At 43.2% G+C, this 24,461-nt stretch overlaps 1 protein-coding gene across 4 annotated transcripts in view; it reads right to left on the bottom strand.

The window, feature by feature from the left end:
- Positions 1–577: 577 nt before the first annotated feature.
- Positions 578–24,461, bottom strand: part of zbtb35 (zinc finger and BTB domain containing 35) — a 35,648-nt gene continuing 11,764 nt past the window's right edge. For all 4 annotated transcript variants that reach the window (XM_087974780.1, XM_087974787.1, XM_087974797.1 and 1 more), the window contains exons 4-7: positions 6,621–6,765; positions 3,431–4,176; positions 2,531–2,661; positions 578–1,623 (exon numbers count right to left, since the gene is read on the bottom strand). In XM_087974780.1, coding sequence (XP_087830906.1) covers positions 1,369–1,623; positions 2,531–2,661; positions 3,431–4,176; positions 6,621–6,765 — 1,277 coding nt within the window. In that variant the 3' untranslated portion in view covers positions 578–1,368. The remainder of the gene's footprint in view (positions 1,624–2,530; positions 2,662–3,430; positions 4,177–6,620; positions 6,766–24,461) is intronic.

The raw sequence follows: 24,461 nt of genomic DNA, 5'->3' as shown, positions 1-24,461 counted from the left end.
GGACTGCAGGTCAGGCAGCATCCAAGGAGCAGGAAAATCGACGTTTCCTGCTCCTCGGATGCTGCCTGACCTGCTGTGCTTTTCCAGCACCACTCAAATCTAAACTCTGGGTTTCCAACATCTGCAGTCCTCACTTTCAGCTTCAAAATCTCCACTGCCTAACTTACACCAAGTCTTGCTCATCTGGCACCCTATGCTGGCCAATCTACAGTGCTTACAGGTTAATGCCTTCAGTTGTCTCAGACCCAAGCTTTGTATTTCCTCTCTTAAGACACACCGTTTTTCTCTCCTTTAAATAGTTTCTTAAAAACTTACCAGTTTGACTAATCTTTTGGCCATCTGCCCCACGATCTTACTGTGATTCAGTGTCATATTTTGTTCTGACCTAAAGGCATTTTTTAAGTGGTTAAACCATTGATGCAGAGAGGGCAGAATGCAATAGCCACACTCCTTACACCATTTGTTATTGAGAGCTGCAGACTTCCTTGGATAGCTATTAATCAGTTAAGCTGCAAGGTAAGAGGAGTAAACAGGAAGCAATGTGAAATTATGTGAATGAAAGACAATAGACCTGCTGTCTACTGAACCAGCCACTGTTTTTTATTGACAGGCCTGTAAATGGATTTAATTGTTGTGCGTTCATTGTGAATGTTTACAGAAGTGAGCTGGATGACTGGAACGACCCCAGCACGAGTAGGGTCCTCTCCCCTTTGCACCAATAATCCATTCAAAAACATTCCAGCACTTCCGGCACACCAGACAGGCTGCAACCCCAGCTATGTACAAAGCACAGGCTATTGAAGTTAACATTGACAAAGACTCCCAGTATATATGTGTCTGTGACTGCAACAGGGTGCTTCCACCAAAAGTGCCACATGTACAACCTGTGGTGCATCCATATTGCTTTGCTAGGAGTCAAAAAGTGGTGGGCTGGGATTTTCAGCCAGTGGATGCAAGTTGATCAATTACCATGGTTCCTGATAACCGAGAAACTTCACATCCCTGGACTAAATGATGGCAACATAAATACCTCAGCAGCAATGGAAGTCCAAACGAGTTCAGGCAAGAAGATTTAATTTGTGTAGTCTTGCACTGCAGTTCTTTCCAGTCAGGCAGCAAAAGGAATTTGGCCGTCACTTGTAGTCCGACAGTGGTGGAAATGCAGCCTCTGAACATCTCCTATGCTGGCACAGGTACTGCTAGTTGTCATCATAGCTGATATCAGTGCCTTTGATTTGCCCCGTTGATAACCCCACTGCAGGTCAGCAACTTCTCCTCACACTCACTCACACTCAGCCTGGTTGGTTGAGAGTGGAAGAATTTGATCTGGGTGTCAAACCCATCCTCCCCCACTCTCATGGCCATCTCCTACACCGTCACCTGCTCAATGATAGTCTCCCCCTCCATCGCCTCAGTGTCAATGACCTCCACGGGCACGACAATCTCCGTCACCTCACCCACTTCCTGCTCAGCAGCTCCATGGACGTCCTTGACATGTTGCCGCAGTTCGCTGGCCCGCATGAACCACATATCACAAATGGTGCAGTGATTGGGTTTCTCGCCTGTGTGCACTGCCAGATGATTCTTAAACTGGTCCCAGCTGGGGAAGACGCTGGAGCAAACCTGAGATTGAAAATAACAAGTCAAGTTAGCGGTGTCACCCCAAAATCAGAATACCCACGCAGGTGGCAAAAGGAATTTAGCCGCCACTTGTAGTCCAACAATGGTGGAAATGCAGCCTCTGAATGGCTCCCACGCTGGCACAGGTACTGCTAGTTGTCATCATAGCTGATATCAGTGCCTTTGATTTGCCCCGTTGATAACGACACTCATCTAAGTGGCCTCATCACTGCCCAAAAAATAAAAATCAGCAGCAAACCTGCTTCAGAAATGCATTGGAGCATCACGGTTTAATCTGATGCAGAATACTGCTCTGTTTTATCAACCTGCAGCAATTACAAAATGTCCAATGTTGCAACTCATGATAATGGCACATCTGTAGAGTGTAGTGAAATGCGCAGTCAGAAATTTCTTAATATTCATCACCCATCATGGCATGTAATAATACGTATCACTTAACAAGTTTCATCATTGTTTTCAATTATGTCCATAGCCTCACTTTTCCAACCCTGTATCTTTTTCTAACCCTACAAGATCACCGTATTTCACTGGTTCTGCTTCCTGGTCGTTCTGATTTTTGTGGCATCTCTGATTTGAATTCCAAAAGCATTGACAGCCAAGCCTTCATTTGACTGGGCGCTAGGGTCCAGAATTCCAGGCCCTCAACCTCTCCACCTATCATAGCTTTCTGTAAGAGTTTCTGAAAAATGCTTAGCCAAGTTTTTAAGTCTTCTATCCTCATTTCACCATATACTGTAAATTTTCTTTTGTATATGCCCACGAAGCATTTTGGAATGCTTTGTTACCAGTCAGCGGCTAGAGGGAGGCAAGCTGATGTTGCTCTCTGTGGGCCTTTAGGAAATAGGTAGCTTTTGTTGCTCAGTACTCTGTACCACTCAATGCTCTGTACCTGACACTCGTACATCTTCTTCCTTCCTTTCTTTGCACCCGTACCCGTTCGGCAGGCCACTAAGTGACATTTCAGTGTGCTATTCCTGGCAAATCGCTCGTGACAGTTTGGACACTCAAAGGGCTTCTCACCTGAGGAAGTAAAAGAGTAGGTTTTGCCATTCAATGCTCCAAGACTTTGTCCACATCTGCGAAATGAACAATCCAAATACCATGTTCTCCCCCTGCCCCCAGAATAAAAACAATTACACATTTTTAAAGTTCTAACAGAAACCAGAATAATAGTTACCTTGCTGTCCTCCAGATAAAGTAATAAATGAAAGGTTGCATGTGACCATAAGATATTGGAGCAGAATTCAGCCATTCGGCCCATTTAATCTGCTCTACCATTCAATCCTGGCAAATATGTTTCTTAACCCCATTCTCCTGCCTTCTCCCCGTAACCTTCGAATTCCTTACTAATCAAAATGTGGAAAGGTTGTTTCTTCCTGCGAGAAATGTTAAGAATAGAGTTCATAGTTACAAAATAAAGAGTTGCCCATTTATGACAGAGATGAGAAGGAACTGACTGAGCAAATTAGGAGAAATTCTTTCAACAAGCAACAGAATTAGCAGAGAGGATACAGACTTAAGGTGACTATCACCTTTATTAATTGTTAGGAACTGAATGCACTTGCTCAAGATACAGTGGAAGCAGATTTGATAATAAGTTTCAAAAATGAACTGGATAAATCCTCAAAGGAGAAGAATTTTCAGGTGAGGGGACAGGGCCAAATAATTCAAACAGCCAACACAGACACAATGGGCCAAATGGCTATCTTCTGTCTTGTATCATTCAATGATTTGAGAATAAAAGTAAGATATTTGTGGGCAAAGGCACAGTACTGTTGACACTTCTTACCCGTATGCTTTCGAAGGTGTTCTTTAAAATGTCCAAAGTGGTCAAACTGTTTCTCACAGTACTGACACACATGCACTTTGCGGACACACCGTGGCTTCTTGTTCCCACCTTCCTCTTCTCGGTGGGAGGACAGGTGCTGCTTCCAGGCACTCTCCCGTGTGTATTGTTTGCTGCAAAGGTGACATACATAGTTCTCTCCCGAGTGCACCTTTAGGTGCTCCTTGAAGTGGTAAAAGAGTCTGAAGGAGCGGCTGCATTTCTCACAACAGAACAGTTTGTCACCCTGCGCCAGCACTTCCACAATGTGGATCCCATCCTCTGTTACAATGGACGTTTCTGACTCCTCCTGGGACTGGCCTGCAGACTCTCGTTCCCCTTCCTTTTCCAGCTCCTTGTCCAGCTCATCCTGTTGGTATTTGCTGGTGATATCGGCAAGCAAAGCAAGTGCCGATTCGGCCGGTTGTTCTGATCCCGCCGCATCACCAGATGGCTGCATCGAGTCATCTGCCGTCGGCAGGTTCTCCACTGCTTCCATTACAGTAGTCCCAGACTCCTCTCCCATCTCTTCCGCGTTGATCTCCACAATCTCCGCAGCAAAGACATTCTCCTGGTCAATTTCTACGGTGTCTGTTTCTTGGATGGATGGCAGGGTTTCCGTAATGACGTTCGAGGTTTCTGCTATTGTCCGCTTCTTGGCTTTCCTCTTGCCAGATGTCTTTGCTTTTGCCGGTGAGTCTGCATTGTCTCTGAAGAGCAAAGTAGGACAATGAGTGGGATAAGGAAGAATAACACAGATAAGGACACAGAGCGAGGCAGTGTGAGAGACAGGGAACAGTAACACAGATAAGAACACATAACGAGGGAGTGAATGGCATCGGGAAGAGTATCACAGACAAGGACACAAGCAAGGGAATAAGTGAGATAAGGAAGAGTACAATAGAGTCAAAAATCACACAACACCAGGTTATAGTCCAACAGGCTTAATTGGAAGCACAATAGAGTCCTGCAGCTCAGAAAGAGTTATGTTCTTGGAAAATCTCACAATGGGCAAATTCCAAATGGCAAACATATTTTATGACAGTCAATTAGACAGGTTCCAATGGTCAAAAAATATTTTACATATATATTATATGTGTAATAAAAAAATATTTAATTTTAAATACATCCCACTGGAAACAACTAGGCAAAAGTGAGAACTGCAGATGCTGGAGATCAGAGTCAAGAGTGTGGTGCTGGAAAAGCACAGTAGGTCAGGTAGCATCCGAGGAGCAGGAGAATCGATGTTTCGGGCAAAAACCCTTCATCAGGAATTCAACTTATCAATACAGAGACCCTGGTAATGATCATGGGACCTGGGTTCGAATGCTGCCATGGCAATAGTGGAATTTCAATTCAGTAAGTATCTGGAATTAGGAGTCAGATGATAGCCATGAAGTCATTGTTGACTGACACTTAACTGCCTTCTGGACAATTAGAGATGGGTAATAAGTGATGGTCTGGCTAATAATGCACTCATCCCATGAATGAATTTTTTAAAATACATGTACTTACGAGTGAGATTTTAATGTAATACAACACAAGCATGTAGCACAGCATAGCAATCAGATCAGGTCCTGAAAAGGAAATAAGGATCTCTCCAATTATGTTTTTGATTAAAATAGGACCAGTTTAGGAATAAAGAAGAATATGTTGTCTATGCACCAGATCACAGCTCTCCAAAGCAATTCATTGGAGACGTTTAAGTGAGGTGAATGTTTGCAATAACCCTAAAACAATGGAATGAATGACCCATTCAACCAACAAGGCAAAAGTGAGTATTGCAGATGCTGGAAATCAAAGTCTAGATTAGAGTAGTGCTGGAAAAGCATCCGAGGACCAGGAAAATCGACATTTCAGACAAAAGCCCCCAGCACCACTCTAATCTAGACTCTCCCATTCAATCAACAAGCCTATTCATAAAATCACCAAATACTTCTTTTTTACTTTTCTGTATTTTTGATTGTGGACTGAAATGGGAAAAGAACTGTTTTAAATTCAAAGGTTGTTAAGGATTACAGGAGCTTTTCAACTATTGTCATTGTAAGCATTGCATTGCTTACACAGCTGCTGGTACAGCAGTAGTGGGAGAAAGTGCAGACAAGCTGTGTACAACTGGAGATTCGTCCAGCGATAAGACGTTGATTGGTCTGTGGACAAGTCAGCAGTTATTGATGACAAAGACTTCCTCCTTGCCAATAACTATGTGACTGGTTCATAGATAACTGAATATAATGGAGCTGAGATAAAGATAGGGAGAAGCAGTTAGATCTCCACTATCTCAGGAGCATTGTCTGTTCTTTGTACCAAAACCCACTTTAAGAAAGCCAGCTTCTTTTTCTTTTAGCAGATATAGTAAACTGTGCCTTTAAGTAAAGGGTCTCGGGCTCATTAGAAACGTGAAGCAGGTACCCTGTGCCTCCCACAAATCAGTAGAAACATCGCAAAAAGGATGAGTGAGAAGCAGCACTCCAATCAGCACAAGAATAATCTCAGATGCGAATAGAAACTGCTTCCCTTCCTTCTCTATCAACCATTTTGCTGTATCTGCCTGTGTTTGTAAGGAGAAGTTTAGGAGGGAATTAGAACTTTAACTGGATGTGGTTATATGTTGACTGTTTGTATTTGTTTATCTGCAGCTGCAGTCTATTTACTTGTAATAAATAGTAATTCCTGTAAAGTTAAGAAACCTGGTTTGTGCTTTCAGTCAACCTGGATCTAAAAAACAAGTACATCAGAGAATTTTGCATGTTAAAAAATTTAAGTTCTTTTTGATGGCATACCACCCCAGTGAGACATAAGAAAACAAACAACACTCAAATAACGGGGCCTTCACCCCACTGCTGTTAGTGGGCTCTAGCAATATGGAAATTGGTTATCACATGTGTTTGCATTAGAAAACACTGCACTTTAAAGTAAGTCAATGCTTAGGAGGCACTGCGAAGTGCTTGAGAAATGTGTTAGACAAAAACAAGTCTCTGTCAGCAGAAAGGACACGATAGAGCACAGAAGTTAAGTAACCTATCATTCTTCAAAGAATTTTGCCAATGCCTCAAATTTCAATCAGTTGCTATAGCTTTCAAACAGCAACTATTTAAAAATGTTACGATCTAAATATTGAGGAACACACAAAATTACAGAAGTGATTTGTTACCGGTTGTTGAGTGCTTTCATAGCCTCTTCCATCTGCAAGTATTCTGCTGCTTTCCATACATCACTTGCCTCTTCCTCCTGCAGTAACATCAGCTTGGCAGTATAAGTAAACTCAATCAGATGTCGGAATGCAAGGTTACTCACTCCTGAGGGAAGAGAACATTCAGTTGTCAAAAAGACAGTCCAGCAACAGCGACACTGATTCGCAACAAGTCTCAATGCAACCTGTTCAACCTCAATCGCCAAGCCTCAAAACTGTGTCCCCTAGCAAACAACCTGCATTCATAAACTCAGTGGAATTATAGACAAGTAAAGCTATGTATGATTGAATTTACTTTCTAATAAATAGTTGTGGTTTAGACCATAAGATGGAACAGCAGACAGCGGCCATTTGGATTATCAAGTGCACTTCACCATTCAATGAGATCACGGCTGATCACATAATCCTCAAATCCACTTTCCTGCCTTTTCCCCAAAATCATTGATTCCCTTAATGAATTTTTAAAAAATCTGTCCTGGATATACTTAATGACCCAGGTTCCACTGTCTTCTGCTTTAAAGAACTCCACAAATTCACCATCCTCTGAGAAAAAGTATTCCTCCTCATCTCTGTTCGAAAAGGGTGACCCTTTCTCTATCATTATGCCTTCTGGTCCTACTTTCCCTCTGCATCTACTCTAACAAGCCCTCGAAGAATATTATAAATTTCAATCATGTACCAAGTGCAATGCAACAACTCTCATTGTTCTAAACTCCAATGAGTACAAATTTAGCTATGTGCAATAATTACCCATACGAGGTATTAATATTACATGCTGCTTCAGTATGGGTAATGAAAGATATCTGTATCCATGCTTGTGGGGATCTTGTCTCTGGCTGCATGCTATCAAAGATAAGATTGAACAATTGGCCCCAGGCTAACATAAACATAGTGCTTCAGGAAAGCCACCTTTGATGACTTACTGCAAATGTGAAGACAATTTCGAATGGAATAGATTTATCTGAGAGACAGTTTTATATATCGTTTTAGTCTTTAAACTTAAGATGGATTTTAAAAAATGATTACCTTCATTTTAAATATGTAATAGGCGTACTATGCAAAGTAAAATAGCCATAAATCAATACTTGATAATCAGTGTGGACAGAGCTTCAGGACAGATAGGTAAGCCAATTTGCCTACCAATATGCTGTGTCAAAGAAAATGAAAATTCAGTAACATAACAAATGCATTAAAAATGTTTTTATTTCTCAATGTGTTTACAATTTACAAAGACTGGACAAGACAGAATTGGAAAAAGATACTGAAAAATATTGGGAGTTAGCTTTGGAAAAACCCAGTAGTCTATTCTGCTTAGTGTGCTTTGAATGAGTGTGAGACATGCCATATCATCAATCCAGCTAAACGTGTCTTCCATGTTTTCAAGCTGCACTGCAAAACCATGAAACATCTCAACAGCCCTTGCAGCTTCAGCTCGGGAAACAGGTGTGTGAGCAAAATGGCATTCAATGGTATCTTCAAGGTCATCAGGGAGATAAGCTTCCTTTTCTTCCATCAATACATTTTGTCCACTTTCCTGATCTATGCAGCAAAAATGTTGGTCATCCAGGCAGACTTATTTGCTTCATACTGCATGAGTAGCTTATCCAGACATGCAAAGTAATGTGGCTCCATGGACTTTCCCAACATAAGAAGCAGTAGATTTTCAGCATAATCCATGTTGCTTTTTATTCATTCACAGGACCTGTTACTGACTGGGCCTAATGGCAGTCAGAAAGTTGCCTCTTGATCTGCTGCAGTCCAGGTGATGCAGGTACATCAACTATGCTCGAGGTTGTGGGGTGGGTGGGGAAGAGTTCCAGGATTTAGACCCAGCGACAGTTAAGAAACAGTAATACTGATCCAAGTCAGAATAGTATGATTCATGGAGAAAAGCTACAGGTGGTGGTGCTCTCAGATATCCGCAGCCCTTGAATTTTTGGTTGTACAGGTCAAGGATTTGGAATGGTCTACTAAATGAGTTGTTGCATTGCACTTGGTACATGATACACACTGTTACCACATTGCAAAGGTGGGAGGAAATGTTGATAGGGTACCAATAGGGCAATGACGTGCTCTTTGCTTCACTTTCCAACATTAATCATAGAGTTTTGCAGAACAGAGAGAGTCAATTTGATGTGTGTCAGTACCTGTTCCTGGAAGAGCTACCCAGCTAATCACATTCTCCAGCCCTATCACTGTAGCCTTCTAAATTCATCATTTCAGATACATATCAAGCTCTCTTTTGAACATTCCTATGGAATTCACCTCTACCACTCTCCCAAACAGCACATTCCAAATTCTGAGAACTCGCTGAGTAAAGAAGCTTCTCCTCATCTTTCTTGTAACTCTCTTGCTGACAATCTGAGAAAGCATGTAGCCTTAGATGTGACATATTTGCTGCAGAGAATGCAGGAAAGTGCTTGGTTCAGAAGAATTGGGGACAGCTGTTCTTAGTGTCGAGAATGTGGTGCTGGAAAAGCATGACAGATCAGGCAGCATCTGAGGAGCAGGAAAATCGATGTTTCGGGCAAAAGCCCTTCATCTGTTCTTAGTGTCAATGGATCGGTGTAAATAAGGTAATAACATTTGTTCACTTGTGGAATATGGAGCAGTACGCCTTCTCACGCCAGAGGCACACATATTTCACCATCCGGCTCATAACTAAATTTCTGTTTATATCGCAGACTCTTAACAAAACTCAAACTCAATAGGAAAAGAACTTGTAACTTAACAAGCTGAGTGGAATATGCACGTCATAGAACAATCTTGATACATTTTCATGTATCCCACGCTGAGCAGATTTGAATTTATGAAGCTCAGTTCCCTCATCTTGACTGTTGTGGAATGTGACTGTCTCATTACCCTTATAGGCTAGGAAAAAAACTGACATAGCAAGGAAGTTGGAAGATGTGTGTGTGTGTGTGTATATATAGAGAGAGATGATAGAAAATTAACCCTTTATAGTCTGATTTGAGTGAACACTGGCTTGTGTCATGGGTTGAATGTTTGTGTTGTCCCTGGGAGCTCGAGATCTGGGAATGTTATAAATTCAATTTGCTTTCTGGGAATCTAAGATGATTTTAAAAGAAAAAGCCATTTTGTAGGTCAATGATACTGAACATGTTAGCTGAGCAAGGTTACCTCATGACCTTTTCACTAGTCTCTCGTTATGATGTAATAGCCAAAGCAATTGACTATCTGGCTTGATCCAGGGTTCCCACTTTGAATGTGCATGTAGCTTAATTAGTCAAGCATACTCAGACCTGTCAGTGAGTTTCTCTTCCTCTGCGAACTTTTGCAATTTTATTGGTGCTTATCTGATGAAGGACATGTGGTGTTTTTGTAATTTTAATACCACTTTCTGTGTAAATAGCTTGTTTGCAGCAATAAAGAGCTCTCAAGGGTAAAGGTTGATTCCACTACTCTGCTAATGGTTTTGAAACCTTAGCTCAAGCCTGCCTCATAGGTATCTGTGTTATAATGTAACATTGATACCATTGGTAAATAAATGTAATAATTTAAAGGAAACTGTCTGTCAGAGTTTTATATTCCAGACTACCACAGAGTACAATCTCCGGGATGAACCAAGAGAGGCTTACAGGTCAAGTCCATCATGGATTCCCTGAGCCATCTCGAATAGGTACTTTAACAAATCTTGAAACTATGGTCCCGAGTTACTGACATACCAACTAATGGAAGCAGAATATCTTTCAGAATATCACAATTTTTAAAACCTTGACAAGGTCACGTCTTAATCTTCTCTGCTCCAATTTCTCTGATCTTTCCTTGCATCTAAAATCCTTCATTCCTGGTATATTTTTTGTAAATGTCCTTTGCATTCTCTCCAGGGCTTTAACATTCTTCCTTAAATAAGGTGCGCAGGATAGGACACAATATTCCAAATGTGGTCTGACCAATGATTTGCTGAGGTGTAGCATCACTTCCTTGCTTTTATACTCTATGCCTCTATTTGTAAACCCAAGGATTCTTAACAACTGTTTCAACTTGGCTGGTCACCTTCACAGAATTATGCATGTGAATCTGCTCTTGTATTCCACTTAACGTTTTACCATTGTGCCTGTATCATCTCTCCATATTTCTTCGACCAAAACAAATTACCTCACATTTCTCTGCATTGAAATTCATCTGCTAGGTGTTTGTCTACCTAGGATGCATTCCATCCGGGCCTGGTGACTTCTCCACCTGAAGAGCCACCAGTCTTTTGAGCACCTCATCGTTACCTATCTCTGTACTGTTCAGTTGCTCAACACCGACATTTTCAATGAGGCCATTGTCACCATTTTCTAATTTGGTAAAGACAGAAACAAAGGACTCATTTATTATCTTTGCATACCCTTTGCCTTAGTGAGCAGCTTATCCTACTTGTTCCTTATGGGCTCCATACTATACTTCATTAATGTATTACTATTAATGCATTTGAAATGAGGTTCAGCAAAAGATGTTAAAACATTCTGTATTCACATACATTATTGGGGCATCTATTGGGGTGTGTGCTCCCACAGAACATGGTCGAGATAATTTTGCAGTCAATCATGTCATTGCTACCATAACTGCCATACCCTCACCACATAGAAAACAGTGAATGCCTGGTCATGAATTGGTCCAGCCATCCAGTGATGAAAGCTTCCCCGTGATTTCGCCCTTCAAGAGGGCATAGCTTCCTGTCATTTGATTGGCACAGTCACATGACCTGCATGTATAAGTTCGGCTCATCTAGACCTACCAGTCTGGGACTCTAACTGGTCACCGGTTCCATCTCTGGGATTTCCCATTCTACTGGCATGAATGGATAACAACTTTGCCACAACAGGAATTTCAGTTCACCTCACATTGTCACAGGCACCAGCATTATCACACATTAATAAATGATTCTTTCATTCAAAATATCTTGATAGGCTCTGGAGCTCTCCAGAGGACTGACATGAATCAATTTGACTTTATTCTTTACTTCTATACTCAACGGATTTGGGTGTCGCTCACTGAGTCAGCATTTATTGCCCATTCCAATTGCCTTTCAAAACAGGGGAATGGCCTACCGTCTTGGATGCAGTAGTCCATTTGATATAGGTACACCCTCGATGCTATTAATGAGGGAGTTCCAGGAATTTGACCTAGTAGCACTCAAGAAACAATTATGTATTTCTAAGTCAGAATGGTAAATTGCTTGGAGGAAAACTTGCGGGTGGTGGTTTACCCTTGTATGTGTTGCCCTTGTCCTTCCAGATTGTAGTGGTCATGTGTTTGGAAGATGCTCTCAAACGAGACTTTGTGAACTTTTGTCATGGATCTTGTAAATGATAGATGGCCACTACTGTGGTCAAAAGCACACAGGTGTAAAGTTGAGGGCTGTGGCTGAGACAGTCATCGTTACCTATCTCTGTACTGTGGGCAGCACGGTGGCACAGTGGTTAGCACTACTGCTTCACAGCGCCAGAGACCCGGGTTCAATTCCCGCCTCAGGCGATTGACTGTGGAGTTTGCACATTCTCCCCGTGTCTGCGTGGGTTTCCTCCGGGTGCTCCGGTTTCCTCCCATAGTCCAAAGATGCGCAGGTCAGGTGAATTGGCCATGCTAAATTGCCACCTAGTGTTGGGTAAGGGGTAAATGTAGGGGTATGGGTGGGTTGCGCTTCGGCGGGTCAGTGTGGACTTGTTGGGCCGAAGGGCCTGCTTCCACACTGTAAGTAATCTAATCTAAACTTAGGGAAATGAAAGAGCAAGGTAAAAACAATGACTCCAGATGCTGGAAACCAGAGTCTAGATTAGAGTGGTGCTGGAAAAGCACAGCAGTTCAGGCAGCATCCGAGAAGCAGTAAAATCGATGTTTCGGGCAAAAGCCCTTCATCAGGAATACAGGCAGAGAGCCTGAAGGGTGAAGAGATAAATGAGAGGAGGGTGGGGGTGGGGGTGGGGGTGGGGGTGGGGGTGGGGGTGGGGGTGGGGGTGGGGGTGGGGGTGGGGGTGGGGGTGGGGGTGGGGGTGGGGAGAAAGTAGCATAGAGTACAATAGGTGAGTGGGGGAGGAGATGAAGGTGATAGGTTAGGGGGGAGGGGGGAGTGGATAGGTGGAAAAGAAGATAGACAGGTAGGACAAGTCATGGGGACAGTGCTGAGCTGGAAGTTTGGAACTGGGGTGAGGTGGGGGAAGGGGAAATGAAGAAACTGTTGAAGTCCACATTGATGCCCTGGGGTTGAAGTGTTCCGAGGCGGAAGATGAGGCGTTCTTCCTCCAGGCATCGGGTGGTGAGGGAGCAGCGGTGAAGGAGGCCCAGGACCTCCATGCCCTCGGCAGAGTGGGAAGGGGTGTTGAAATGTTGAGCCACAGGGTGGTGTGGTTGATTGGTGTGGGTGTCCCAGAGATGTTCCCTAAAGCGCTCTGCTAGGAGGCATCCAGTCTCCCCAATGTAGAGGAGACTGTATCGGGAGCAACGGATATAATAAATGATATTGGTGGACGTGCAGGTAAAACTTTGATGGATGTGGAAGGCTCCTTTAGGGCCTTGGATAGAGTGGAGGGAGGAGGTGTGGGCGCAGGTTTTACAGTTCCTGCGGTGGCAGGGGAAAGTGCCAGGATGGGAGGGTGGGTTGTAGGGGGGGGGGCGTGGACCTGACCAGGGACGGTCTTTGCAGAAGGAGGAAAGGGGTGGGGAGGGAAATATATCCCTGGTGGTGGGGTCTTTTTGGAGGTGGCAGAAATGTCGGCGGATGATTTGGTGTACACGAAGGTTGGTAGGGTGGAAGGTGAGCATCGGGGCGTTCTGTCCTTGTTACGGTGGAGGGGTGGGGTCTGAGGTGCGGGATGTGGACGAGATGCGTTGGAGGGCATCTTTAACCACATGGGAAGGGAAATTGTGGTCTCTAAAGAAGGAGGTCATCTGGTGTGTTCTGTGATGGAACTGGTCCTCCTGGGAGCAGATACGGCGGAGGCAGAGGAATTGGGAATACGGGATGGCATTTTTGCAGGAGGTAGGGTGGGGAGAGGTGTAATCAAGGTAGCTGTGGGAGTCGGTGGGTTTGTAAAAAATGTCAGTGTCAAGTCATTCATCATTAATGGAGATGGAGGTGTCCAGGAAGGGGAGGGAGGTGTCAGAGATGGTCCAGGTAAATTTAAGGTGAGGGTGGAATGTGTTGGTGAAGTTGATGAATTGCACAACCTCCTCGCGGGACCACAAGGTGGCGCCAATGCAGTCATCAATGTAGCGGAGGAAGAGGTGGGGAGTGGGGAATGGTGTCGGTGTAATTACGAAAGATGGACTGTTCTATGTAGCCCACAAAGAGACAGGCATAGCTAGGGCCCATAGGGGTGCCCATGGCTACCCCTTTGGTCTGGAGGAAGTGGGAGGATTCGAAGCAGAAATTGTTACGGGTGAGGACCAGTTCGGCCAGACGAATGAGTGTGTCGGTGGAAGGGTACTGTTGGGGATATCTGGAGAGGAAGAAACAGAGGCCCTGGTCATGGCGGATGGAATTGTAGAGGGATTGGATATCCATGGCGAAGATGAGGCGTTGGGGGCTAGGGAAACGGAAGTCTTGGAGAAGGTGGAGGGCTTGGGTGGTGTCTCGAACGTATGTGGGGAGCTCCTGGACTAGGAGGGATAGGACAGTGTCGAGGTAGGTAGAAATGAGTTCAGTGGGGCAGGAGCATGCTGAGACAATGGGTCGGCCAGGGTAGTCAGGCTTGTGGATCTTGGGAAGGAGGTAGAACCGGGCAGTGCGGGGTTCCCGGACTATGAGGTTGGAAGCTGTGGGTGGGAGATCTCCTGAGGTAATGAAGTTCTGTATGGTCTGGGAGATGATGGTTTGGTGATGGGGGGGGTGGGGTCATCGTCGAGGGGGCGGTAGGAAGAGGTATCCTCGAGTTGGTGTTTGGATTCAGTAGTGTAGAGCTTAGTGCGCCAGACTACCACTGCGCCCCCTTTATCCGCTGGCTTGACGGCGAGGTCGGGATTGGAGCAGAGGGATTGGAGGGCTGCGCGTTGTGAGGGTGAGAGGTTGGAGTGGGGGAGTGGGTAGACAGGTTGAGGCGGTTAATGTCCCGGCGGCAGTTGGAAATAAAGAGGTCGAGGGCGGGTAATAGGCCAGCGTGGGGTGTCCAGGTGGATGCTGTGTGTTGGAGGTGGGCGAAGGGGTCCCTGGAAGGTGGACGGGAGTCCTGATTGTGAAAGTAAGCTCAGAGACGGAGGCGGCGGAAGAAGTGTTCGACGTCATAGCATGCATTAAATTCATTGATGCATGAGCGGAGGGGGATGAAGGTGAGTCCTTTGCTGAGGATTGATCATTCGTCCTCAGTGAGGGGGAGGTCAGGGGGAATGGTGAAAACTCGGCAGGGCTGGGAGCTGGGATCTGGTGTGGGTGTGGAGCTGGGAGTGGGGGCGGAGCTAGTAACTGGAGTGGGGGGAATGGCGGTGGAGTCATGAGCAGGGGTGGTGTTCGCCTCAGGGTTCTGAGGGGCGGAGATGGTGACAGTGAAAGTGTGCTGCTAAAGATATGAAAAAAGTTATAAGTATAAACTAGGCTTTTTAATTTGAAACTTGAGCAACATTGGGCATGGATGAGTCTCATTGAACTGGGAAGTGCATCATAGAGCAGCCAAGAAGTTTTCTAGTGACTGGTGGATATCTAATTGAAACTGTAGGAGACTTGCAAAATGCTTTTCCTTCCCCCTACATTGTAAATGTTTTGACATACGTTTCCTGCTTGACCTCAACTTCTGCTTTGAATCTTATGGTGCCCAAAGCTTCTAGGTTCTTAAAACAGTTTTTCAAAATTAGTTCACTGCATATGGCAATGCGTAACCTCCATGAAGCACCCTCTACACCAATAGCCGTAAACCTTTTTAAGCTGTACATTACTTTTTGACTTTGTGTGCAACCCTGAATCCACTCCAAAGAAATGTAGAAAATGTAGTTTATTTTCAGTGCTCATGTCATTTTGCAAAGTAACTACCTCCATATCAACTCCACTGTTTTGTATATCAAACACCCAAGTAGAGTTTGGTAGTCAACCCAGCAATATCTACTTGAAGCAATGAATTTGACATGATGACTTGTGTCAACACACCTAATTCCTGAAATAGTCTGTTAAATTCCTCTGCAAACTTCCTCAGATATATACAAAGGTTTTCTCGGTGGACCCTTTTTCTCGGTCTTCGATTTTTTTTTTAAAAAGTGGGAGGATCACAGACCTAGTTTCAATTTGAATATATTCACAGGCTGTAGTAAAGGATGAGTTGCACTGAACGGGAGCGAATGGAGAGCAATCTGGGAAGGTAAGTGGTATAAAAACTTACCTCGTAGATTTGCTGCTTGCACTTCAGGAGTGCCGCTGAGTGGAAGCAGCCTGGGAAGGTAAGTGATTTAAAAATTTACCTCTCAGATTTTCACCTTGAGAGAGGCGATGAGCGGGGGTGAGCGGAGAGCAGCCTGGGAAGGTAAGTGTTTCTGATTCAAAAAGATTTGACTGAGGGAAACAGAAAAGCGATGTCACAAGAGGGCTGTGATTTGATTGGCTAAAAGGGAGTCTGCTAAATTTGAATCGGAGTTAAACTGAACCTTGTAAATTATTGTTTACAACTTGCACAAGCAAGAAATATTAAAACAGTTGAAAATTTAAAAAAACAAATTCAAAACCAATTAAATAAAATGAGGATACAGGGTCTAGTGATGTGTTGTTTCTGCATGATGTGGGAGCGGGTAGACCCCATTATCAATCCCAGTGACCATGTGTGTAGTAAACATTGCTTGCTGGAAGAACTCCAGCTCAGAGTCAAACATTGCGATTTTTTTTGGGGGGGGGAAGGAGGAGAGTAGTTAACTGAACGCTGTGTTTCAGGAGACAGGCACACCCCTACACTAACTCAAATTCAGCCAGTGATCAGGGGCAGGAGGGTATGGCTGTGAGTGAGGCAGGTCGAGGGATCCAGGAAGTAAAGTTGCAGGAACCTCAGCCCCAATCCTTGTCCAACAGGTTCAAGAGTTATGCTCCCTTGTGGACAGGAATAGGAACTGCAGGGAGGATGAAACAACTGAGGACAGCACCTTGGTGCAGGGAGCCAGTCAAGTGGAGGGAGAGAAGAGAAATGTTGTTGTAATCAGGGATAATATAGTTAGAGGCATAGAAACTGTTCTCTGGGACCAGGTTCGACAAACCTGAAGGTTGTGCTGCCTGCCTGGTGCTCAGGTTCGGGATACCTGGGTTGCAGAGAAACTTGGATTGGGAGGGTAAAGATCCAGTGGTTGTGGTCCATATCGGTACCAGTGATGTAAATAAAACTCGGGCAGAGGTTCTGATAAAGGAGTATGAACAGCTCGGAGCTAAATTACAAAGCAGAACCAAAAAGATAATAACCACTGGATTACTACCTGAGCCACAAACTAATTGGCACAGGGTTAATAAGATTAAGCGTTCCTCAAAAGATTGGTATGGGAGAAATGGGTTTGAATTCATGGGAAATTGGCACCAGTACTGGGGAAGAAGGGACTGTTCCAGTTGGATGGTCTTCATCTGAACCATGCTGGGACCAGAGTCCTAGCGATTCACATAGCTAGGGGTGTAGACAGAGTTTTAAATTAAATGGGAGGGGCTGTGTTCAGTTGAAGGGGAAATTAGAAAACCCAAATTAAAGGAGGAGGTAAGAGTGCAGAACTCAGGAGAAGTTATTAAAGTCTCCAGCACAGACACAAATAGGACAGAATGTTTGGAAAGGTTTAGCACTTCAAGCACAACGAATGACAATGAGAAGAGGGATGGTTAATACAGGACTGAAGGTGTTATATCTGAATGCATGCAGTATAATGAATAAGGTAAATTAGTTTGTGGCACAGATCGAAATTGGCTGGTATGACATGGTGGACATCACAGAGACGAGACTGCAGGGGGGGTCAGGATTGGGAGTTGAATATTCAGAGACATACATCCTATCGAAAAGATAGGCAGATGGGCAGAGGAGGTGGGGGTTGCCTTATTAGTAAGAAATGAAATTAAGTCAATAGTAAGAAACAAAATAGGGTCAGATGGAGTAGAATCTGTGTGGGTTGAACTGAGGAACCACAACAGTAAAAAAATCATAGTCGGAGTTATATACAGGCCTCCAAACAATAGTCAGGGGCTGGGGCACAAAATATACCAGGAGAATGGGGTTGAGAAACCTATCAGCTATGTTCGAATGGCAAAACAGACTTGATGGGCTGAATGGCCTAATTTCTGCTCCTATGTATTATGGTCTTACAATGTGATCAGATAGAACATAGAATGATACAGCACAGGCCCTTCAGCCACGATGTTGCGCCGAACATGATGCCAAATTAAACTAATCCCTCTGCCTGTCCTTGGTCCACATCCCTACATTCCTTGCACATTCGTATGCTCACCTAAAAGTTCCCTAAATGCCTTATTGTATCAGCCTCCACCACCATCCCTGGCAGCACATTCCACCTATGCATCTCATAACTTTATAAACTTCTATCAAGTCTCCCCTCAGCCTTCGCCACTTCAGACAAAACGACCTGAGGTTTTCTAGCCTCTCCTTGTATTTCATACCCTCTAATCTAGGCAGCATCCTGGTAAACCTCTTCTGCACCCTCTTCAAAGCCTCCACATCCTTCAAGGTGGCGACCAGAATTGAATGCAATACTCAAAGCGTGGCCTAACCAAAGTTTTATAAAGCTGCAACATAACATCCTGACTCTTGTACTCAATTCCCTGACAAATAAAGGCAAGTGTGCCATATGTCTTCTTTACCACGCTATCTACTTGCTTGAATTCCAAGATCCTTCTGTACATCAATGCTATTCAGAATCCTACCATTAACTGTATACCATTAACTGATCTCCCAAACTGCATCACCTCACACTTCACACTTACCTGGATTAATCTCCATCTGCCATTTCTCTGCCCGTATCTTCAACTCATTGGACTTGCGTGTAATTAGTTGGGTCAACACTTAAGATCTATTCCTAATTATCCTTGGAAAAAGTGTTAGTAAGCTGCCTTCCTGAACCATTGCAGTCCTTGTCTAGATAGGCTCCACAAAGCCGTGAGGGTGGGAGCCCAAGAATTCTGATCCGGCAACACTGAAGGAACAGCATTATTTTTCCAAGTCTGGATGGGGAGTGGCTTGGAGGAAAACCTGCAGGTAACGGTGTTCCAAATATCTGCTGCTCTTGCCCTTCTAGAAGGAAGTGGTTGTGGGCTTGGCAAGAGCTGTGTGAGGATGTTTGATGAATTTCTGCAGTATATGTTGTACACTGCACACAATGCATCTTTAGTGGAAGGAATGCATGTTTGTGGATATAGTGTCACTCATGCGGTCTGATTTGTCCTTGATGGAGTCAAACTTCTTGACTTAACCAGCTCATATCAGCACGGAGGATCAATTGATCATAAGCTGCGACAGATTGTTGATGAAGGGATTAAATTAGTGGTACTAAATGGCTGTTCCTCGAATCAAATTTACAACCTGAACAACAACTTTTATTACATGAGAAAATGTCCAATACTTGCTGCTGAAATACAGTGATAATTGACAAAAGAGAGGAAATCAGGATCATTTTGCAAAATTCAACGAAGCCCAAATTTGGGCCAAGCATCGCTGATGCACTATCAGTTGTGATGCAAACCAACTTCTCAAGCATTTCTGAAGAAGCTGGGGCCTGTTCAAGAGGGTCGGTCTTCATCCAGTGATGGGACAAATATTCTTGTGGGTGATTTGTCTAGCGCTATTGGGTGGGTTTTAAACTAGTTTGGCAGGGGGATGGGAACCGAAGGGGAGGTTCTGAGTTAGCTAGAGTGGGTGAAGGCTTAAGGAAGAAGAGAATCAAAATACTAAATAAAAAGCAAGAAGCAGCTGAGCAGTGTAGCACTAAGATAAGTGGAAACCATGTAGTTACAGAAAAAGAGAGAATGTTTAAAAACAACAATTCTTCTGGTAGAGGTGTTAAAATTCAAAAAGGTATAAAAATTATCATAAGGGCACGTTACATGAATGCTCGTAGCATTTGAAACTTGGTAAATGAATTCACGGCACATAGCATCATCAATGGTGGTCATTACAGAGACGTGGTGGCAGGGTAGTCATGATTGGGAGTTAAATATCTAGGAGTATCAAACTATTCCGAAGGACAGACAAGAAGGAAAGGGAGGTGGTGTCGCTTCAATATGTAAGGATGACATCAGGGCAGTAGTGAGAGATGATATAGGTTCAATGGAGAAAAATGTTGACTCAATGTAGGTGAAAATTAGAAATGGGGGGGGAAAAAAGTCACTTATAGGCCTAGACTGTAGGCCACTAAATAAGAACCAAAAATAATAAACCAAAAATTAACCATGTATGCAAAAATGGTACAGCATTATCATAGGGGATTTTAATTTACATATTGATTGATCAAACCAAGTTGGTCAAGGCAGTCTTGAGGAGAAGTTCACAGAATGTATCCACGATAGTTTCCTCAAACAGTATATAATGAAATTTATGAGGGAGCAAACTATCCTAGATCTGGTCCTGTAAAATGAGACAAGAATAATTTGTGATCTCATAGTTAGGGGTCCTCTCAGAAGGAATAATCAAAGAATGGTTGAATTTAAAATATAGATGGAAGGTGAGACTGTAAAATCCAATACTAGTGTCTTGTGCTTAAACAAAAGAGACCATGATGGGATGAAGGAGGAATTGGCTACGGTCAACTGGGGGCATAGACTATCTGGTGGGACAGCTGAGAAACAGTGGAGGACGTGCAAAGCAATTTTCACAGTGCTCAGCAAAAGTATATACTATGATAAGAAAGACTGTAGGAAAAGGGATAATCAGCCACGGATAATTAAGGAAATAAAGAAGGGTATCAAATTGAAAGCTAATGCATACAAAGTGGCAAATATTGGTGGGAAATTGGAGGATTGGGAAAGCTTTAAAGGTCAGTAGAAAGCCATGAGAAAAGCTACAAAGAAAGGTAAGACACATTATGAGAGTAAATTAGCTCAGAATATAAAAAAACAGATAGCAAACGTTTCTACAAATATATAAAATGAAAAAGAATGGCCAGAGTAAACAATGCTCCTATAGAGGATGAGAAGGGGGTTTTAATAATGGAAAATGAGAAAATGGCTAATGAACAGGTATTTTGTGTCAGACTTATCACAAAGCTGGTTTCTGTTTTCTAAAAGCAGTTCCTTTTATCAAGGATACTATACCCTTGTTTTTTTTCAGAGGGGTAATAAACCAGATTAGACTAGTTTGGTACACGAAATAAAGAGTATTGAGAGGTCTTTTTTGTTTGTATGTAAAACAGATGAGACTTCAGGCCAAAGTGGTCACATTTTAGAAGTGATCTGTTTAATGAAAGAAGAGTGGTCAGCTCTCTAGCTGAGCAGTTTAGCTCAGCCCAGAACCAGTTGGGAGTTCAACAGTGAGCTGTGTGGAAACAAACTCTCTCTCTCACTGCCCTTCTAACTTAATCTGTAAGCATCTGTTCCATTTTTTAACTGTGTTTCAAGAGAATTTGCTTATTGGGAGTGTTGTGTCTATGCAGAACAGCATAATTAAGTCTAGTTTGGATAGACTGAGTTCTGTCGGGGTTCTTTATTCTGTTCTTTGTGCTTCATTGTGTAATTTTGTGAATAAACTTTTGTCTCGCTAACTTAATCCAGGTAATTTTCATTGTACACTTACCAACACAATTTGCAAAGGTCTGGGCTGCCTGCTTAAGAATATTTTGAATGGTCTGGCCTAGTCCATAACAATATTCACAGTGGAAGACACAAATAACACGCAAGCATAAGTGGGCAAGCTAATGGGGCTAAAGGTACTAAAAGAGATGTGGGGGAATAGAACATTCACCAAATTTCGCTGGACTCTGTGGCAATTCTGGCAGATTGGAAAACAGCAAAAAAGACACTACTGTTTAAAAAATTAGGTAGACAATTAGCCCGTTAGCTTAATTTCTGTAGTGGGGAAAATGCTTTAATCAATCATCAAGGAAAAAATAGCAAGATATCTAGATAGAACTTGTCCCATCGGGCAGATGCAGCATGGGTTCATGAAAGGCAGGTCATGTTTGATTAATTATTTGGGTTCTTTGAAGACATTACCAGAGAGAGGGTAATGGGGAATGGGGTCTGTAGTGTATTTGGATTTCCAGAAGGCACTCGACAAGGTGTTGCAGAAAAGGTTACTGCACAAGATAAAGGTGCGTGATGTCATAAGTAATGTATTAGCACAAATACAGGATTGGTAAACAAACAGAAGGCAAAGAGTGGGGAATAATTTGGTGGTTTTCTGGTTGAAGATCAGTGGCTAGTGGTATGCCTCAGGGTTCAGTGTTGGGACTGCAATTGTTTACAATTTAAATAGATGATTTGGAGTTGAGAACCAAGTGTACTGATAAGGTTCAAAGTGGTGAGCAAAGTGTGCAGAGGACACTGAAAGTCTGCAGAGGGACACAGATAGGTTAAGTGAGTGGGCAAGGGTCTGGCAGATGGAGTACAATTTTGGTAACTGCGAGGTCATCCATTGGTAGGAATAACAACAAAATGGGCTATTATTTAAATGGTGAAAAATTGCACCGAGGTGTCCTCGTGCATGAACGACAAAATGTTGGCTTGCGGGTGCAGGAGGTAATAAAGAAGGCAAATGGAATATTGTCATACATTGCAAGACAGATGGAGTCTAAAAAAGGGGGTCATGCTGTAGCTGTATATGATGCTGGTGAGGCCACACCTGGAGTACTATGTCACAAAAGCTAGTCCTTTTTTTTCTATAAGCTGTTCCTTGGCTCAAGCATACTCTGTCCTTGACTTTTTTTCAGAGGGGTAATAAACTAGGCCGAGCTGCAGTCAGTCTGATTTGGTACAGAAATGGAAACAATTTTGAGGTGAAGCTAGAACTGGAGGTCAGAGCCTCAGAGTAAGGAGGAAGCAGATTTAGGACTGAGTTGAGGAGAATCACTTCTCCCAACGGATTATGAATGTATGGAATTCCCTGCCCAGTGAAGCAGTTGAGGATAACTCGTTATATGTAAATAGATGAGACTTCAGGCCAAAGTGGTCATGTTTTAGAAGTGACCTGTATAATGAAAGGGATGTGGTAAGCTTTCTAGCGGAGCGGTTTAGTACAATCCTGAGGTGGTGAGGAGTTCAATATGGAGCTGTGTGGAAACTCTCTCTCTCTCTCTTCCCTTTAACTTAAACCTGCAAGCATGAGTTCCATTTAGACTGGGTTTTAAAGGGAGTTTGCTTATTGGCACTGTCGTGTATATTTGGAACAACATACTTAAATCTAGTTTGGATAGACTAAGTTCTGTAGGCATTCTTTATTCTGTTCTTTGTGTTTGACTGTGTACTTTTGTGAATAAATTTTTGTCTGTTTTAAAATCTAGTAGTCAACCTAGCTATCTTACTCCAGGTAATTTTCACTGTACACTGACTGAAACAAATTGCTAAGTTATGGTCTGGCTGCCTGCTTAAGAATGCTTTGAGTGGTGTGGCCTAGTCCATAACAACTGTGTACAGTTTTGGTCTCCTTACTTGATAAAGGGTTTACTAGCACTAGAGGGTGTGCACAGGAGCAGCACTAGATTGATCCCAGAGTTGAGAGTGTTGGCATATAAAGAGAAATTGAGTAGACTGGGACAACAGTCATTAAATTTAGAAGAATGACATGGGATCTTGTAGAAACAAAATTATGAAGGGAACAGATAAGAGCGAAGCAGGGAAGTTGTTCTGGCAGGTGAAGCTAGAACTGAAGGGCACAGCATCAATATAAGGGGGAAGCAGATTTAGGACCGAGTTGAGGAGAAACACTTCTCCCAATGGGTTATGAATGTTTGGAATTCCCTGCCCAGTGAAGCAGTTGAGGATAACTCATTAAAATATTCTTAAGGCCAAGATAGAGTGATTTTTGAACAGTAAAGAAACTAAGGATTATGACGAGTGGGTGAATAAATGGAACAGAGTCCGCAAAAAGATCAACCATGACCTTGTTGAATGGTCGATCAACCTTGTGGGGGCAGTTGGCCTACACCTGCTGCTATTTCTTACATTGTTGTATCTTTTTAATTTGTTGTGGATATCTTCACCTCTTGTTCTCTCTCCAAGGGGCAGTAGAGCAAAATGATCTGTTTTAGTTACATTTTTGAAAACCATGCACACGAAACAACAGCAGAACAGTGTCATCATGTCAATGGGTTCATCGAACTGTTGTGAGAAGTGTTCACTTCTTCAGGTCCTGCCATAGTTGCTGAAAGATTCCACTTGTCTTGATACTCTGGAAGCGCCAAGTCACATGCTCTGCCCAATCGTTAATCCTCCTTCTTTGTTCTTAAAGTCTGAGTCAGCAGCCAGTCATTACTTCATTAATTTTGCCCCCGACAATAATTTCTTATGTTTTGCCAGAAGATCGACTGGTCAATTGCAAACTATGATTTGGAGATCATGGGATACAGTGTCCCCATTAAACACACCCATATAGATTCAATAGAATCAGTTGCTGTGTATTCGTGGGAAGCATGAATTATTATTGATCTTATTCTGCGTTGATTGAGTATTGTTTGACTATAAGCAGAACTTTGACCAGCATATTCAGTCAATTTAAAAAACTGCCCTTTTCCACTTATTTCGAATGGGGAACTGAACACTGCTAATTCTGTGTAGTTGCAAATATTGACATGAATTCAAGACACCGGCATTGGAGAGAGACACACAATGGGCAGCACATGACTGGCGATTAGGAGCTCAAGGCTGTTGTTAGTTAAGTTGCTCCGAGGCCACCACCTCTGTTGCCTATGAATTGCAGA

The sequence above is a fragment of the Chiloscyllium plagiosum genome, unplaced genomic scaffold (genome assembly GCF_037043375.1).
Source record: "Chiloscyllium plagiosum isolate Xiang-an unplaced genomic scaffold, Cpla_swu_hap1 HiC_scaffold_2, whole genome shotgun sequence".
Classification (NCBI taxonomy): Eukaryota; Metazoa; Chordata; class Chondrichthyes; order Orectolobiformes; family Hemiscylliidae; genus Chiloscyllium; species Chiloscyllium plagiosum.
The sequence above is the reverse complement of the archived record's forward strand: the minus strand, read 5'-3'. Positions and strand labels throughout refer to the sequence as shown.